At 39.1% G+C, this 18,065-nt stretch overlaps 3 protein-coding genes across 6 annotated transcripts; 2 read left to right on the top strand and 1 right to left on the bottom strand.

Annotated features, from left to right (window-relative positions):
• The first annotated feature begins 2,494 nt into the window (after positions 1-2,494).
• LOC122060995 lies at positions 2,495-3,730 on the top strand. Its single transcript, XM_042624136.1, has one exon. It carries the CDS (start codon positions 2,585-2,587, stop codon positions 3,458-3,460), a length of 876 nt encoding a protein of 291 aa, XP_042480070.1. The 5' UTR covers positions 2,495-2,584; the 3' UTR covers positions 3,461-3,730.
• A 2,074-nt stretch (positions 3,731-5,804) lies between these two features.
• LOC122060545 (uncharacterized protein At5g19025-like) lies at positions 5,805-9,860 on the top strand. Of its 2 annotated transcripts, none has more exons than XM_042623676.1 (2): positions 5,805-5,912; positions 8,869-9,860. In XM_042623676.1, exon 2 carries the CDS (start codon positions 8,933-8,935, stop codon positions 9,638-9,640), a length of 708 nt encoding a protein of 235 aa, XP_042479610.1. In that variant the 5' UTR covers positions 5,805-5,912; positions 8,869-8,932; the 3' UTR covers positions 9,641-9,860. The 2 variants fall into 2 exon arrangements, with proteins under 2 accessions (XP_042479610.1, XP_042479609.1); XM_042623675.1 differs by lacking the exon at positions 5,805-5,912 and adding an exon at positions 8,058-8,510 and having other exon boundaries at positions 8,606-9,860.
• A 4,433-nt stretch (positions 9,861-14,293) lies between these two features.
• Positions 14,294-16,962, bottom strand: LOC122061353 (myb-related protein 2). 3 transcript variants are annotated; one of them, XM_042624589.1, is made up of 7 exons: positions 16,709-16,962; positions 16,414-16,627; positions 16,246-16,322; positions 16,108-16,165; positions 15,937-16,024; positions 15,738-15,807; positions 14,294-15,145 (listed from the first exon to the last, which is right to left on the bottom strand). In XM_042624589.1, exons 2-7 carry the CDS (start codon positions 16,622-16,624, stop codon positions 14,387-14,389), a joined length of 1,263 nt encoding a protein of 420 aa, XP_042480523.1. In that variant the 5' UTR covers positions 16,625-16,627; positions 16,709-16,962; the 3' UTR covers positions 14,294-14,386. The 3 variants fall into 3 exon arrangements, with proteins under 3 accessions (XP_042480523.1, XP_042480525.1, XP_042480524.1); XM_042624591.1 differs by having other exon boundaries at positions 15,937-16,009; positions 16,709-16,959; XM_042624590.1 differs by having other exon boundaries at positions 15,937-16,012; positions 16,709-16,958.
• Between the last annotated feature and the right edge of the window lie 1,103 nt (positions 16,963-18,065).

Here is an 18,065-nt window from a genome sequence, read left to right as displayed (position 1 = left end):
AGGTAGAGCTGCTTTTAATTTGTTGAATAGAAATAAGGGTAATTTACAGTGCCACCCCTTGGAAAATGCCATTATTATAGGAACACCCCCTCTCTTTTACCAAATTATGTTCATACCCCTTGTTGGTAGTCTCCGTTAAGTACAAATTTGAAATGATATTTTTACCCTTTTAACTAAAACAAATAAACAAAACTAATTATAGGAATATATAAAATTAAAATGGAATATTTACTCAATGAGTCGGTAGAGGCAGAGGCGCCGCGAATTCCTCTAGTATAGCACACCATAAACAACAGCAATTGGATTGCCATGGGAAAATCTCAACCTTCATCCTTTCCCTTCTCACCTTGCCTTAACAAAATGTGACTTGGTCCCAAAAATAAAAGAACAAGGGTGTCGGATTTTATGATCAGACACCACTCTTCATGATTACAGAAGATTAAATTCCATCTTGGTTATTCTTCTTATGGGTATTGCGAAATGGGAATTTTTTGTGTTGTTTCTACAAGACCATCACTATCATCGCGGCTACCACTATAGTTGCTCTTTAAGGAGGTAGATCGCGGTGATGAAGTGGAAGTTTTGATTTAGTGGTGAATCAATGAAAGCTTTAGAAATTTTGATCAAATCGAGTGAAAGCGAATAAGTCAAGAGTTTCAGTAGAGCACAAAAGCCTCCATTCATACCAGCTAAGGATGACACAAAGCCAATTCTTCAAGATCCTATATTGCGATCATACCCAATTGAGATGGAGGAAGTGGTTTTGCGGTTGCCCTCTTTTCTGATCATCGGACAAAAACCCCAACCCAAATGAAAGAAAATTGAGGGTTACTTCCATGTTTCATGCTTCATGTTAATTTTGAGATGAATTGGATTTTGAACTCAATTTTGTTTTAGTAAAACTCTTGAGTGGAACTCAAATTCCACATTTATAGTGGCAGAGCCAGCAATTGCAATTAAAAAAAAAAAAAAAGTAGATCGCCGCGACGATTGGGTTCAACTTCAACCCCGGCCATCCTCATCCAATTCTTTTATAGCTAGCAGAATAATAGAATACCAATTTGCACAGTGGATTTGAACGTAAATCCCCTCACTAGGTATATCTTTAGCCCATTAGCTCTCTCGACCCTCACAAACAACCCTTCAAACCGGATTTTGATTCAGGCATAGGTCTGAGAGATTTTCATGTTGGCACTGAGCTCCACCATGATTGACGGGAAGATTGTTTCTTGGGTGAAATCCGAAGGGGATAATTATTGATACGGAACAAAGCGGTCGAGGACATGCTTGAATGAAACATTTTTCTAAAATATGGAATAAGTAATGGAAGTGGTCTTTGCATCATCATTATTTCTTTAGTACCACCTCCCAATCCCTTACCGGTCATGATGTGGATGTAATAGAGGGGCATAAAGCACTGTATCTACACCTGAATCGACCCATCGATCCGGAGAGATTCCAACTGGAAAAAAATGCAATTGCTTTTGCAGACAAGCGCTTTCAGAATGATGAGTTCTATCTTGTTCGGCTGAGTGATGGCCTGCAGTATATTAAGTTAGCGTTTAAATAAGATAACGAAAGGCCCGCCCAACGCTGGAAACCAAAAGGACGAGTGATCTTAACCGAAGAACCACCGTCAACGACCTCGGCATATTCAAACAGAGCAATCTCCAATGAAAGTTTCGATCATTGCCGAATATTTTCAACGAAAAAGAGAGGTCCCAACTCGCATCTAGGGTTACAAAAGAGAAAACGATAAATGAGATGAAGAAAGAGTACCAGGAGATGGAAAACTCGCCATTATCACAGTGTCGTCAGCCGACAAGGACTGTTCATCTTAGGTTGCACGGTTGGGAGAAGTTATGATGGAGATCCGTGGGGTGCTAATGTCAGCATTTCAGGAGATTTGGGGTTAAGGAGTGTGTGTAAGTGAGGGTAATACCGATACTTCAATATTTTGAAGGGTATTATGGTACTTAGGAAAAAAAAACTGCTGACATCAACATTTGAGACATTCTGTAACTAAGATTGACGACAGGGGGTTTGAGCATAATTTAGTGAAAGAGAGGAGATGTTTCTACAATACTGACATTATCCATGGGATGGTGCTGTAAATTATCCTAGAAATAAAGTGAGAGCTTTCTACCAAAAGAAAAAAAAAAAAAAAAAAAAAAAAAAAAAGAAAAAAAAAAGAAAAGAAGTAAAGGCAGAGCTGGTAGATGAGACTCTGGGCACTTTCGGCATTTCATTCAAAAGGGCAAGAGCTTTGAGCCTTTAACCATCGATGGGTGGGAATTTATCCACTCTTGACATGTGCCGATCGAATTGCTTGTTTTGCAATGGCGGGATTGGCTTTCAACATTTTCGTTTTTACCGCCAAAATTATTGGCGCCAAATCCCCCCGCGCCCGATTTCCCACCATAGCACCAGTCCATCAACCACATTGCCAACAATGACACACCCACCTCTCTCTCCCATTATAAAAAGTGGCGTACACGAGAACAGTTAGCGCCATCTCTTTCGTCTCAGGGTCTCTCTCTTACGCTATTAACCTCTAGGTTTTCTTTTTCTGAAGCCAGTCGCCATGGTCGTGGCTTTGGGTCCGGGGAAGTTCTACGGAAGCAGCCTGCCGAGGCCCCGAATCTACACCGACGTGAAGCTGAGCGACGATGGGAGTAGGGTGGACCCGCCGCTGCCTGTCCTAGATCCGTTTCTCACCTGGGCCAACGATGCTCATTGGTCCATGGGTGGTTTCAGCTTCAAGCGCCTCAGGCTTCAGGGCAGGATCGAGGGCAGCATCAAGAAGCTAAGAGCCCAGCAGGAGAGGACCTTTAAGAGGAAGAAGAAGCCGGGTATGAACAAAAAACCCACTTCGACTTCTGTCTCTCCCTCATCGTTTTCTCTTTCTCCTCGACTACAGGCTCTGCTTCTCAATGAAGATGATGCGGATGAAGAATCAGAAAAGGAGGAAGAAGAGGTCGCGAGGACTCCTCTTCGCAAAAACTCAGCGAGGAAACTTAGAGATGACTTCGACAAGTCTGCTTCTGCTGATGCTGCTGTTGTTAGTACAGTAACTGCGAGGAAGGGGAATTCTAAAGGGAAGTCTAAGGTGCCTGGCAACGACTCCCCTGTTTCTATAGAAACTAGCATGGCAAGTCCTCAACAGAAGAACCGGAACAGGAGCAGTGAACCGACAACCAATTCAGTTCCCCGCTCCTCTCCTCTTCCTCGACGACGAAGAGCTTTGCTTCTCAATGAGGATGATCCAGAAGTAGAAGAACCTGAGAGCAGTCCAGCAAGGCTTCAAAAGAACAGGAGATCCAGTGCCAATGAAAAGACTAGTAGTTCCTCTCCACTGAGTGCTATCCCGGATGGAGTAGCATTTCGGACTCGTGGTCGGAGATTGGAGGAAGGCAATGCTACTGCAGGATCGCATAAGTCCATCAAGCGCCGGCAGTGATTGGATCATTTAAATGAAATGATTGGTACTGCTTATAGAAAGAAAACCAGTATCCGCTTTGATTTGATCTTTGTTCTTGTATATGATTGCAATCTCTGTTATTTCTATACCCCTTTTAGTGAAGGGGTATAATAGGAGGAATGGAATGTCAAAAATGTAATCATCTGTTCATGCAAGCTTAGAGTTTTGTTTTTCCAATGAATCAATTGGGTGGTTTTGTTACACAAAATTCAATGAAAATAAGAAGGGAAAAAAATAAACATTTGGTAATGATATTTGATCACACTACTGGATCGAACAGGAGAACCAATTGCAATGTAACCTGTGCCCAATTTTTAACGGAACTCAAGCAGTCAGGCTATCTAACACGAGGGTTTCCTTTCTGAAATGCCCAATTGTTCTCATGCACATTTACACAGGCACGGGGTAGACATTATTTTCAACTGATGTTGGTGACATTTTTCCTTGCAAAAACATTTAACTAAGAAAGGTTTTCCAAGTAGTTAGTTACCAATGCTTTTCTAATGCTTCCCCTCAAAATCAGATTTCTAGATGGTCTTTAAACTTGGGTAGCTCAGTAGCTGTTAATTTGAAAAGCCATAGACAATGCAATTTATTTGTTCTTTGCTTCTTATTCCTTCTAATTTTTGTACATTGGTAAACTTTATATGATCTGAAAGTTCAAGGTCGTCATGGGTTAAACAACCTGGTCAAATGGAACCCAGTCCTACTGATGCTAGCATCTGGATTGATTGGATATAACAGGTTATTGATAATAAAATGAGAGATACATCTCAATTTTTGTTTATCATTTTGATAGGTCAACAAGTTCTGCCACCCTAGTTGATGTGTACTGGTGACATGTTTTGGGGTTTCTCTAAGTTGCTATCAAATTGAGAGAATAGCAATCATATGGGTTAACATCATGACTTGCATTTCCCTTGGCTAGTATGGTTCATTCATTCCCTCTGTCTGTCTCTCTCTCACAATTATAAGAGATTTACGAGGGATAAAAGTTACAGCCCCAGGAAATTTGATTGCGACCATAATGTTATTTTACGAATATCTTTGACAGGTTTAAAGCTTTATTTGATGTTGGTAACAGCAAAGATTTATATTCTTTTCAATGTGTGAAAAAACCATCTACTCATGTCACCTAGAACAGTCTCCCATGGTAGTTAGTTTAAGATCATTTTAACTTGATTGATTGGACTGTAAGGATCCCATTTCATTCATATGTGCACAACTTTAGTTGCCACAGACCAATAGAGATGGCCACAAAGTACTGTTCTATTCTGGGTAAGGGTGTTCATTCTTCAATTTATTCTTTCTGGCTGTTGGATGAAGTCATGATTGGAACCTTCTTGAGTGACATGTTTCCCTGATCGACTGGTTTTCTTTTGCAGCCTCAACTTATGTTCTGCCATGGTAACCACTGCTGAAACGAGAATGCACTACCAGCCTAATTCAACTTTTGATCCCTTAATTGCTGCACATCTTCTCCAGGAAATCACACATGATACAGTTGGTTGAGGTAAACCAGATAAGTATCTGTTCTTCTGGCATGTGAGTAGGAAGATTGCTGTTAGGGCTTGAAATGATTGACTCATTGATATGGTTGCTTGTTTTAATCATTGTTCATGCGTGAGGGCTAAATTTTTAGAAGAGTGTTGGAGATCTTTGGTGTGCCTAGCAAATGCTTTTGTCAAGTTCTTTGCATCAGCTTCTTTGCTGATGTTGTTACCTTTTAGATTTTATTGGCATGTTTTAACATTTCGGATGTGTCGCTTTTGAATTAGTGTTCATTTGTGCCATTTCTTGGTAAAAAATTGCTAGCTCATATTTTGCCTTTTCAATCTTAATAATGGTGTGATTCAACATTTAGAACAAATATTCTATTTAGCCTACAATAAATTTTGAGATTCAAGTAGTATTCTCAATGAACATTTCAAAGCCTTAGCAAAGAAAGTGCTGATTTGTTGGTCTGTTGTGTATTGTAAATTTGTTATAACTTATTCTATAGCACATAGGGAGGATGGATACAAGGTCATTTTTAAGCTTCAACCATTTTTTTCAAGGGATTCTCAAATTAGATAATTACAAAAAACCTTAAAGATTTTTCAATTTTTTCCGTTTCTACAGTCTGCATTTTATCATTAATGATTCCTAGGTAGCTCTTCAATGGCTCATTTAGTAAATGTCCTTGTTTCATCGATGGTTGTATTACTCTTTAGTTTTTACTGAATTTTATGACGATCTGCTTTAGGCTTTTACTTTTTTTAATTATGTTCTAACATGTATGTTTGTTCTTTTGATTCAATTTTCTATTATCTGAAACCATAAGGAGGCGAGCCTGGTCAGAAACTTTCGGTTCAAGAAGAATCAGTGGGAATTTTTGACACAGTACAATGCATTGGCAAGAACGGAGATTGAGTTTAAGAAATGACAGAAGGTGACTCCATTTTCTTCCATATTACTTGTTAACCTGTCTTAGTTTTCTAAAAATAAATTTCCACAGTGAAAATAATGGAAGAAGTTTCCCACAATGCCAGTGTACTATTGTACTCTCACATGTGATTTTTTGATTGTTTTCTCTCTTACCCTGACCATGTAGGCCCTTTTGAATGATACCGTTCTCCGCAGTGCCCAAACAATTCATCCCACACTGGCATTCTGGGGAACACTCTCCCATGAAAATAGAACTGCACAGAGAAAAATGATGGGCTTCAAAGAGATAACATCCATATTAGAGTGCTTAACTTAAATTTCCAGCCAATGATTGAGTAACTTTTCACTGCTTTTGCCTCTGTAATACCTTGTCTCTGTTCTTAGTGTTAGGAAGACCTTTTCTGTTTATACAGTTATTCTATAGTACATGTCAGAAACTGTAGATCTATTTGTAAACTTATTTAATATGACTTTTTTTGGGTTGGGGGTGGGGGTGGGGGTGGGTGGGTTGCGACTTGGTCAAAATCAGTTCCACTGTGCTCAAATGAGTTTTTGGATTATACTTGCTCTCTTTGTTGGTTGCTTGCTTGAAAGAAACTTGAAGAGGATGAAGTCAAATTATGATCGACAGGTTAAGTAGGGATAGGTCTGGGGTGATGGTTTTGGAACTTTTCTTCTCTAGGATCTTCTAAGTGTTTAAAATTCAAAGCATCAGAGGCCCACGAAATTTGACCTGTAAATATGAGTTTAGTGGAATTGTTAATAGTTTTACCAAAATACCCTATTGTTTTTTGGGAAGACCTGTGTCATGAGGTTATATAGGTGTTGGAGCTCATCAATTTTCAATATCAAGGACTCTTGTAGAGTAAAATGTAAATCTTTGTGAAAGAAGTTTTTGGGAAAACCGGGGGTGGGCACTGTTCTTTCATCATCCAGGTCCTCTTTCCTGTGGTGCAGTAGTATTATCCTTTTGGAACCAATAACAAACTAGGAAAAGCATTAGAGGATACTAGTTCAACATCTTAATCTTTCTGGATGGTAAATCAAAATTTATCATGAAGTTTAAGGAAATTATACATTATCATGACAAGCAGACTTCTGACTATTTCTCATGGTGATGTTGTTGGAAGGATACTGGCTTTCCCCATGAATTTTGGCATGTCAGCTTTGAAGTTACTTTCCAGAACATGATAGTTTCAGATGGGGATATGAAATTTTTGATTAGTTTGATGAGTCAAAGCTTATGTACACATTGCTCTATCTTGATGAAGGAAGCTTTTATCTGTAGCTCAAAAAGTAATGGCCCTTTTCCCTCCTATGTCCTCTGGCTCTTGGATATCTCTCTTCTTCTCTCCTCCCTTTGAAATGATCCTCTGCCCTCCGGTATATGATGCCCCGTCCAATGCCCCCATTGGTGTCCCCTGCAGCTTCCCTTTCTTGTTAAATACATGGTCATTTTTTTGTCGATTTGTGAGATTTAAAGCCACACAAGTCAATCTATTCATGTCTTTCTTCAACACTGCTCCTAGAGTAATTTTAGAACTACTCTTGGCTCTTTGAGCTCTTTAATCTGAATTGAATCACTCTTCTGTACTGTAGCATTCAAAGGCTTTCATTGCATGTCCATGCCACTTCAAACAACTTTGCTCAAAATTTATCATGTATCCTGAGTTATTCCAAAATTAGCTCTAATTTGTTATTTGTTATTTTATTTTTTCCTAGTTTTATCACTGATCCATGTCAAAATCATCATTTCAGCCGCATTAAGTTTGTTTGTCTGTTGTTTCTTCACTTTCCAACATTAAGTTCCATATATCATTGTTAGTTAGAACAAAATTTTACTTTCACCATCTAATATTCAGCTCGGGACATCATAGCTGGTTGAATACTTGTCCTATAAATTTTTCCTTCGAATTTTAAAAGAATACATTAATCACACTTTGAAAGCATCCCTTCACTTCATCCATACATCATTGTTGTTTGAATAGTTGTATAAAAATTTTCATACTCACATTTTTGGTTCTATTGTCACGAAGTAACACGAAAGGGTAATTTAGTAAAATGACTTCATGGGGAAACGCGGGTCGGTACTCGGTATCCGTCGTCATCAGATGGCGTGAACTAACCAGACTTGGTGGGGAGAGACTTTAAATATTGTTTTCTGTTCTCACTCGATCCGTCGTTCATTCTTTCGTGTGTTCATGTAGTCATGTCTGATACGAGATCTCTTGTGGCCATCGGTAAGAACTGAGTGGAGGATACACGCCATCTCGTCTTCTTTTTCTCTCGCAAGTCGCGATCCACGTCCTGGAATCGATCACAGAGAAGATCGATTTCGGAAACTTGGCGATCAGATTATTGAATTTTGAATTTTCTATTTTCTATTGATAACTGTTCCGTTCTTCCTTTGACTCGGTTTAGATTATCTTTTCCTTCTCTTCTGTTTTCTTCCGCTTCCTGTTGGAACTTGGACTCTTCTTTCCCGATCGGCATAAACTTAAATTGTGGAAAGAATTTTCAGCCTGGATCTGGGAATCGGATTGGGCTACCCACACCACGGTGGTGTCTTTGGCTTTCTGATATCGAGGATCGATCACGTCAGGTGCTCTTGAATCCTTTTCTTTTACCTGCGTTGTTGAAGTTGTCGACTTTCGATTCGGAGCTTTGATCTAAGATCTGTCCGTGAAACTTGTTCAGATCAGCTCTTCTCCCCCTTTCCTGGGAACATCCGTTATTTGTTTAAGGAAATTCACTCATGCTTGTTGCGGTCTGCAATCACTGGGCTGGTTTTGTCTACAGTCAGCTACGAAGCCGTGGATAGCAACTTTTGACAAATCTGTATTTACGTATTTACGTATTCTGTTGGTTTCACTTGCTGCGTCACAGTTTGAGTTTGTTATTTTGGAGTTAAATTTGCTTGGAGGCAAAAACATAGCTAATCGCTGTGAGATTTTTTATAGGAATTGATTTGCACGGGAACGGGATCTCAGAGAATAAAAAAGTTATCGTTTTTCACCCCTCCCGATGTCATCAGATTCGCTGAGGTTACCAATGGTTGATTGCCGGAGCTTGATTGAGTTCTGCAAAGCTTTTGAGCAGCATAGGAATATGGCAAATTCGATGGGCGCATCTGAACATCGGAGCAATCAAGGTCATGTTCGTAGTAAGAAGCATGGCAGTTCCTTAAACCCGTTATCCCATCCTTTTTGCGATCACTCGCCATTTGCTGCCTTTGACATTATTATATTGCTTCTGGTACTCGGAGCACTGGGGGTTTTGACAGTGCCTTACTTCAAATTCATATTCCGAGAAGCTTCAGAGCTTCTTCCTATGGTTTGGGTATTCATTGGTGATGTTATAAACAATGCACCAATGGCATATGCAGCTGGATTAGTTGTAACGTTTGTCACCATGATCGCAGTGTGGGAGATTGTCCATCACAGATCTAGGAAGTGTGGGAACCCTTTCTGCAAGGGTCTTCGCAAGGCAGTGGAATTTGATATCCAGCTTGAATCAGAAGACTGCGTGAGGCACTTGCCGCCAGTGCCAGAGGATGCGTATGGTGTTCAACCACTTGAGTTAGGGCAGGATCACAAGGAATTAGAAGCTGAATTGAAGCGGATGGCACCACTTAATGGTCGTACTGTACTCATCTTTCGAGCACCATGTGGATGTCCTGCTGGTAGAATGGAGGTCTGGGGGCCTAAGAAGCTTCGTAGAATTAAGAAGTAGATAAAGGCATTTGGGTCACTCCACTGTTACTTTTAATTTCTTTCTTTCTTTCTTTCTTTTATTAATAATAAACTAAAACTATGAAGAATCCAGTTGGATCTTGGCTAGTAGTTCCCCACTTTGAAATAAGTGACATCTCACATTTGATGGGGAGTCTTGTATCTTTCTTTTCTTTCATTATATACGATGGTTCAGACTAACATTCAGTTAGCCTTATTAAGTTGTTATGGTTTAAACTTTAAATTGCATGCCTAATTTACTTGTCAGATGAGAACTTGATTTGGTACTTATTCTTGTTCTTAGAATATTTGAAAATGCTGGCCTTTTTGGATTGTCGGATAAGGAGCTGATTTGGTACTTATTCTTGTTCTTACTTCGAATATTTGAAAATTTAGGCCTTTTTGGAAGTCCTTTTCATATTGTAACTACAAGGAAAGATTTGGTCTGCTGTAGCATATACATTTGAGGAGAAAATTTGACATTTTCTTCCAATTTCTACTTTTTTTCCCCATCATTTATGATAAACTTTGTTGATATTCAATAATGGGATTTTGATAGAATGCTAGGCTACTGATATGATTTTATGAGCAAAACTTTAACTTGCTTTGTTTATATAACCTAGATTGATAGTAGTGCATATATATGGGAAAAAGAATGCTACCTAGTCGCATGGTGCAGGGGGCAATGAGGGGGTGCACAAGGGCATCAACAAGGGGTGGATTTTTTCTGTTTCATAAGGGCGGGGCCGTCATTTTGCCCCTCTGTGTCTGGGTGCAAGGGCCACACGACCAGGCAGCATTCTTTTCCCATATATATATGTATATGTTTGGGTATGTTGCCGTTATACCCAGATCTGTGTCTATCTCTCTCATCCCCTTGGAAAAGTCCCCTATGCCCCTCCCATCCAAGCCCTCCCATTGGTTGAACCGCTAGCTCTAGGAAAGCCGGCGGCGTACCTAACCTCCTTCCTATATATATATATATGTGTATATATATATATATATATATATATTCAAGCTAATTTTTGTAAAAGCTTGATCAAGTGATGTTGTCTTTTGAAGGGTAGACCTTCCCATGAGTGAGATGAAAGTTGGTGCAATTGTCCAAGTTTAAAGGAACTTTGGAATATTTTGAATTAGGACATCAGGTTTTCTGTAAGTCTGTTGTAGTGAAATTTTCAGTTCCTTGCTTCTGCAAAACTGTGTGCTTGTACTCAGTGTTGGAGTGAAATTTTCAATTCCTTGCTTATGCAAAATTGCATGCTTTTACCCAGCTAAGTAAAATGTATGGTAAAATATCTACGTTGTAGTGAAATTTTCAGTTCCTTGCTTATGCAAAACTGTGTGCTTGTACCCAGTGTTGGAGTGAAATTTTCAATTCCTTGCTTATGCAAAATTGCATGCTTTTACCCAGCTAAGTAAAATGTATGGTAAAATATCTACGTTGTGACATGTCCGGTATCTGCTTTGCAAGTTTCAATAAAGCTGATGAAGTGGACTAAAAGATGAACCATGGTCCACAGGGCAAACGGTGAATGAGTACAACGTCTGCTGGCTACTAGCATTTTCTTTGGATTAATGTTTTCCTGTTAGTAATGGATAACAGAATAACTTATTCTAATATTATTTTATGCCAACGTTGGGTGCTGCTTGGTTTGTTGAGACATTTTGTGCAGTTACAGTATGTTTCTTTTGAATAGCCACATTTTGAGGTGGTTCAAAACATTAGCTTTGGTGCTTTAAGATGTTTGACTAACTTTGTTATAGTTACAGCGGCTAAGGATGGTTCTTATTCTGTAAAAGTAATGGTGATGTCATCTCTTTACTACTGCATGTTCTCTATTGAGGATTATTTATTCTATCCCTAATTGAATAGTAGTAAGTAAATATCGTAAAACTGGACACGATTTTTAGATCTATTGCCAGAGGGATTCTTTTTTTATTAAGATTTTGGATGCCTCATTGTGGAGTTATGTAGTGAGCTACTGATTAAAATACCAAGTCTGGATGTGGCAATACGTGGAAATTTGGAAAATGATTGGGATGTAACATATGTAATGACAACCAATCGGAAGTACTTTATATCAATATTGTACAGGAATGCAATGTTTGTGGAGTGCTGATGCAGCTGCAGTTGCCTGGATAAACAATATCAAGGTTGGAAGCCCAGGATGAAGAAATGCAGGCCTAAGTTAGGCCATTGAGTCCAGCAAGGTTAGTCTGTGTATTTCGTAGTTAAATGGGGTCCACAAGGTTGGAAGCCCAGGATGAAGAAATGGAGGCCTAAGTTAGGCCATCGAGTCCAGCAAGGTTAGTCTGTGTATTTCGTAGTTAAATGGGGTCCACAGTAACTGTTGTTAGATTCTAGTCTGTTGAAGAGTTTGAATTGATGAAGGATACGTTATAAGGCTGCTTGTAGACTTTTGAGTCCAGCAGTTCTGGCTTCATATTGGTCTTTTAGAAGTAAATAGTATTCTACTGATTTACAAGATATTGTTTTTTTTTTTAATTTTTAATTTTTTTTAATGATTGCTGGTAAGACTGTTAGAGGGCTTCAAGGTGGCCTATGGATTTCTGTCTCCTCTCTCCCTGTTTGATTCAGATCTGAGTTTTTCCTTTCAGGTGGGATCCATCATTCTTCTCCTTAAATCCTCATATTTTTTCTCTTCTTTTTTATCCTAACACCAGGCTTATCCCCTGTTTTGCTTCAAGTTTCAGCTTGTTTGATTTTATCATATCTTTATTATTCTAGTTCTGATTCTTCCCAGATTTGATATTTAAGTTTCTATTGCGAATGTCTTTTGAATTCTGTGATTATTTTCCAATTTTCTAAACCTTAAATTGCACGACTGAGTTCCTAATATGGTCACGACTGCCCGATTGGGCCTAGGTAGACTCTAGATTTTTTTCTTAAGAGTCCTGAACTACACCTAGCACACAATCAATAACTACGATTCTATAATAGAGGGAGTAAATAACAGAATTTACAGTGCCATGGCTGTCTTTGCACTGGAACAGCAACAGAAATTACGAAAATACAGGCATCAGAGCAGAATAGAAGTCCATAGATAACTGGCCTCATTGCACCACGTTTGGCCACCTTGTCTGTTAGAGCATTGTAAGATCCCCCTCTCCTAGAATGAGATGTTCGACGATGACACAAAGCTCCCTATGCATTTAATTTTGTCATTGTACAAGTTTTGGGAATGTGTAAGTTTGAACACCATACCCGTAAGTGACACCCAAACCCAAACCTGTAAGTGACACCAAAACCCAAACCAAACATTTATGCAATTAGTGATAGGAAGTAGCAGCATAACTGCAAACAATGGTCATAATGTGACGGCAGTATTTGTTTGTATGGTTACTTTTAAGTTCTAAGTTCTCTTTCAAAGCTTGTTGACTCTATTTGTTACAATTTTGAGAGAAGCGGATGAGACACTTGAATCACTTGAGGGATGGGTTAACTCATAGATGGAATAGCTAATTCTTAACTTTGAATTTCATCTGGGATTTTTTTTTTTTTTTTCTGGTGGGGGGCGTGTCGAACATGAGAAAACTTTAATGTTTTACCCAGTAGCTCGAGTTTCTTTTTTATTGAAATGATTCTTGTTTTTACATTGATGCGAATGAAGACATTCACATAATTCTCATTGGCTGCCACTCCAGGATTAAAGAAAAAGGGACACAGATATCAAGCAGTTGATATTTAAATCGTTAATGGACATCCCACTTAAAAATGCCCTATTCAAAACTTCAGTCAGGCATGTTAAATTTAATTCAGATCTTAAGACCCATGAACTAGATTCACATGGATGCCTCAAATTTCATCTCAACCTGATGACCAATGGTAATTCGTAGCCTGTCTAGGTAACTGTAGGAACTGAAATTGCAAATTTCTCACCAACTTCATGATTTGATGCCTAGCCCTCGTTGTTACCTTCTGCTTTTCAATGTTTCCAGAGGATATCATTGCCATTACAAAACTGTGGTTAAATACCTGCCTTCTCTTTCATTTCTATTTTTATGTACTTTTGTGGCCATTCAATTTCTTTATTTTTCTAGATTTTAGACCTTCAACGTTGTCATTAGATTGCTTAACTAATTCAAACCAAGTTGAGTTGGCTTTTTGAGCTTTTGATCAACATTCATCGCTTGCTCACCATGGTGCCAAATTTGTTCACAAAAATCCCTAATGATCAGATTTACTCCCTAAGAATATATTCCTTGTTTTCAAATTCACTGCATATTGAAACTAGTAGGTCGATCAGGCACTCTGAAGTTTGGGAATTCGACATTCACTTTGCAGATTGAAGATGTAAGTACTGCATTCTAAAAGTTATCTAGGACAGTCTGAATTTGGGTATTACAAAATTCTGAATTAACCCTGGAAAAAAGTTCTAAATGATATCTCGGGAGGTGAATACTTTTCTTGCAGTATTATTGTTATTTACTCCTGCATTTCACAGGATGGTGCTTGCAATGTTGTGCCTGATTTTCCTTTTTACCATATATTGTTATTTAACTTGTAGTAATTGTTTGCGTCTTACCATGAGGAATCATCTTCTTTTTCTTCCCTTCCCTGTTTTTTTCCAATCTGCCCTGATTAGTTTTGATTGCTGAACAGAGAGAACACTGGTTTGCCATCTAGAGATTCAAAATTTTCTCTACTTATATAGAAAACAAAAAGGAAAACAAGGGGTCATCTTCAGATTTAACTATCACATTTAACTTGCAGTATGGCCATTCAGCTCCAGCTGAATCCATTTAAGTCAAACTGTTTGCAGTTCGAGGATGCATCATTTTCATCATGAGCATTTAGGTCCAGTTTTGCTGTTAGATGAGGCAGTCTGAAGTCTTTCAATGTCTTCTCATTCTCTGGTTCAATTGCAGATCTTCTGGTGTTGGTTTGTTGGAGGAAGTGCTCATCCTCATCTCCTTTAGGTGTTCCCTCATAAAAGCTGCAGCCATCTTGCCTCTTTTCTCCTTGGACTCTAATGCTCATAAGTAAGTCAGTGGAGCTCCTTTGTATGGGGAACGTGACCCGTTCTGTGTCTCTTCTCATGGAAGAAGGGAAGATTTTATTCCCTTTTAGGTCTCTGTCCCATGTGGGTTCAGTCTGATCAGGCATGGACTCATCTCTGATTTCCTTTGGGCCCAGGGGTGTACTACGGTGATAAGGTCCCAGGCCCATCCCAATGTTGTGTATCTCTTGGTCCTTTTGACTTCCTTCGCATGAAGTGAGGCAACTGTCCATTGAACAATCTGCAGGCTGGTTTGTTTGTGTTTGCTGAGGGCACAAACCTTGCATTTCTTTCAACTCAGAAAGGGCAGAGTTCAGGCATTCTGTAGATACTTTGGATGCTAGTTCAGAGAGCTGCACTTTGGCAGCTTCTAGGCCTGCGGGACCGATGTTTTGCCTTCCAAGTGTCTCCTGGGCTTTCTCCAGCACCGATTGTAGGTATTTTCCCTGGGCTTCAATGCGGAGCTGTAAGTGTCGCTGCACCTGGTTCAGTCCAGAACAACATCCTGTTCAGAGTGTGGACAAGAAAATAATGCAGGACCAACTTTATAATGCAAGGAGCAGGAACACATGGACTCTGATCTTTAGTAGGAAGATTGTGAAATTTAATTCGTGATCATATTATTAGCAATTTAATAATTAGAAAAAAAAATTGACAGATTCTTCCTTCGGGACTTAAAAGGGTTTAAGTAAGTGAGCAAGATTTTTTTCAAAGCAGTTCTATAATAAACATTCTTGACCAAGAACCGTATAATAAGGATTTTTTTTTTTTGGGCACAGATGACCATTCACTTAGTTCCTAGTAAAAATGTCACCAAAAAAAAAAAAAGAAAAAAAAGAAAAGAAAAAGGAAAATGAAAATGAAGAAGCTGGATCTTGTTCAGAAAAGACATAATTTAAATGTTCCTGTTTCTTTTTCTGTTTTTGTTTTATCGAGTTATGATCAGAGTTGGGGAGTCAGAGAAGTTTGAATATTTTGATCGTCCTCATGTATTTTTAGCTGAGTCAGAAAAGCCTTCCAAAATGTATTGTTTTTCAGTAATTTTTAAGGTCTCAGGATTTTCAGATTGTATACCTCAAGCTGCTCATGTAGTCTTCTCTGCACTTCGATTTGCATCTGTATTGCTTCACTTATCTGCATGCCTCTGAGATGTGAAATCATATGTTAGTGAAGTCTATGCAAGGGAAACACACACACACACACACACACATGCACACACATATTTAAAAGGATAAATAAATATAGAAATAGTGAAATTCTTTCATGCTCTCACTTGCTTGTCTGGGAACTGAGGTTTGTGTTGCTCATGAGTGCTCCAGTTGCTCCAGATATCCTCTCTCCTGCCACTGCTGCCATGCAACCTATTCTCAGTAAGTTAATTTTGTGGTTTCTAGATTGCTTCTGGTACAAGGAAGTAGAAGGGAACTTTATGACATTCTCTTACTGATCTTGCTGGTTCCAATATTAGTTTGTCCATGAAGATTCTTGCTGAGTCTGTATTTCTGCAAGCCAAAAGTTGGATTAGTTTTTGTAGAATATATCAGATCTTCGAAATGACAGTTGGCAAGCTTTGGCAATGCACCTGAAGATGGCTTTTTAGGTGGTATAAGGTAAGTCCTGGAATTCCCATGAGCTTCATTACTGTTTTTGGTGTAGCCTCTGCAAAACAAAAGTCATGAATTTGCTAAATCTCTTGCAGTACATGGTTTCTGTTATATTCCTTAAGTCTGATTGAGCTGTATATACTCACTGTCTGGTCCTCCAAGCTGATTGACTGCTTCTATGAAGCGCTCATGGAGCTCTGGTGTCCATTTTAGTCTAGGCTTAGCATCAGTTGAAAGAACTAGTCCTCTATCTCCAGGTCCATTTCCTCCTTGCAAGAACAAATGCCTTTCTGAAGGAATGGACATCCGTGAAGAAGGGGAACTGTTCTTTCCTTGGTGATGGTGGAGGTGATACATACCCTGTCATTCAATAACACCTGCTTGAATTCTAGTTTCAGAAACATGAAAACTAAAATTTTGTGTACTATCATGAATACTTACCTCTCTTTTTCCCCTTTTGTTTTCTTGATCTGATAATCCACTTCTGAGGAGGCTTGTTAGTGCAGTACTCCTGAGCCCTCACTCTTGAAACTTTACAATTCTTCCTCCTCCTCTGCTTCTCCTTTGACCCGCTCTCACTAAATGTAGGGTACCTGGGGCTGTCATTATAAAGCAAAACTTGGATGGGGAGGCATAGAATCTGGGACAGAGCTGACACAAAACTCGATCCAATCCAATCTTCACAGCGACTCGAAAAGAGACGACGTCCTTCTCTGCTTTGTGTACTCTGTGGGCCCTTGTCCCACTACTCCACTTTCCATTCTCAGACAATACTCTCTCAATTTCAATTCCTCTGCACTACAACTTTCTGGAACAAACTCACGCCTTGCAATAGGTGCAAGAATAGATCCCCATAAGCTTTATATATATATATATATATTTATTTGGATTGGTCCCTCTGGGGAAAGCGGGAACCTTATTCCCCAATAGAAAAGAGGAATTTTATGACCCAGGGCAAGGGAATCTACCATTTTTAATGTCTTAAAACCTTCCCAGACCCCCTTGTAGATTCTTAAGACCCATGGCAAAGTCTAGGGTAGTTTCCTAGTTCCTCATAGGATTTAATTCCAGGTCTGCCTATCAGAGGATGGAGATGGATAAAGAAAACAAGATAACCAATATATGTGAGAAGGTATAGAAGGTGATTCTGTTAACTAGGCATCTTGAAACAGGGGAATTAGATACAATTGGGAGAAGGAAATTGTGCAGAGATGCTCTCTCCTTGGGTATTGTTTGAAAGCAAGGAATGGAATAAGGAATACAATTCTTGTCTCCTTTTGTCAGTTTGGTACTTATTCAACCTATATATTATAAAAGAAAGGGAGGAGGGGGCCCAAATCTTTTCATTCCCTTCAGTGTTTGGGTGTTGAGAATGACTGCCCTACACTGAAGAATCTGAAAGACTAGAGACCTGAGTGTAAAGAAAAGATTGTACTTGCTTCCATACTTGATTTGGTCGAACAAGTGGGCAGGTCATGGCCGTTGGGAGGACCACTTGAGTTTGCCCTTTCTTGATTCTCATGTAGTTATTCACACGTTTCTAATGGATAATAGTTTTGAGAACCAAGAATGTCTCAACTAGGTTCTTCTCTGTTTACATATTTCCTTGTTGGTTTAACATGCATATCTTTACGTAAGTGCTAATACTGTTGGAATGAGGCTTTACGTTGGTTAGTCCATGCATGTTTACAATTTTACATGAAAGGTGTGCATAGATTTCATTGTTGTTTGGACTAAGTTTTTCTTCACTCTATCCTAGGGTTCACAAACCACTATAGGGTTTTAGTACGTTTCTCAA

This window comes from Macadamia integrifolia, chromosome 14 (assembly GCF_013358625.1).
Source record: "Macadamia integrifolia cultivar HAES 741 chromosome 14, SCU_Mint_v3, whole genome shotgun sequence".
Lineage (NCBI taxonomy): Eukaryota > Viridiplantae > Streptophyta > Magnoliopsida > Proteales > Proteaceae > Macadamia > Macadamia integrifolia.
Note: the sequence above shows the minus strand (reverse complement) of the source record. Positions and strands in the feature narration are given on the sequence as shown.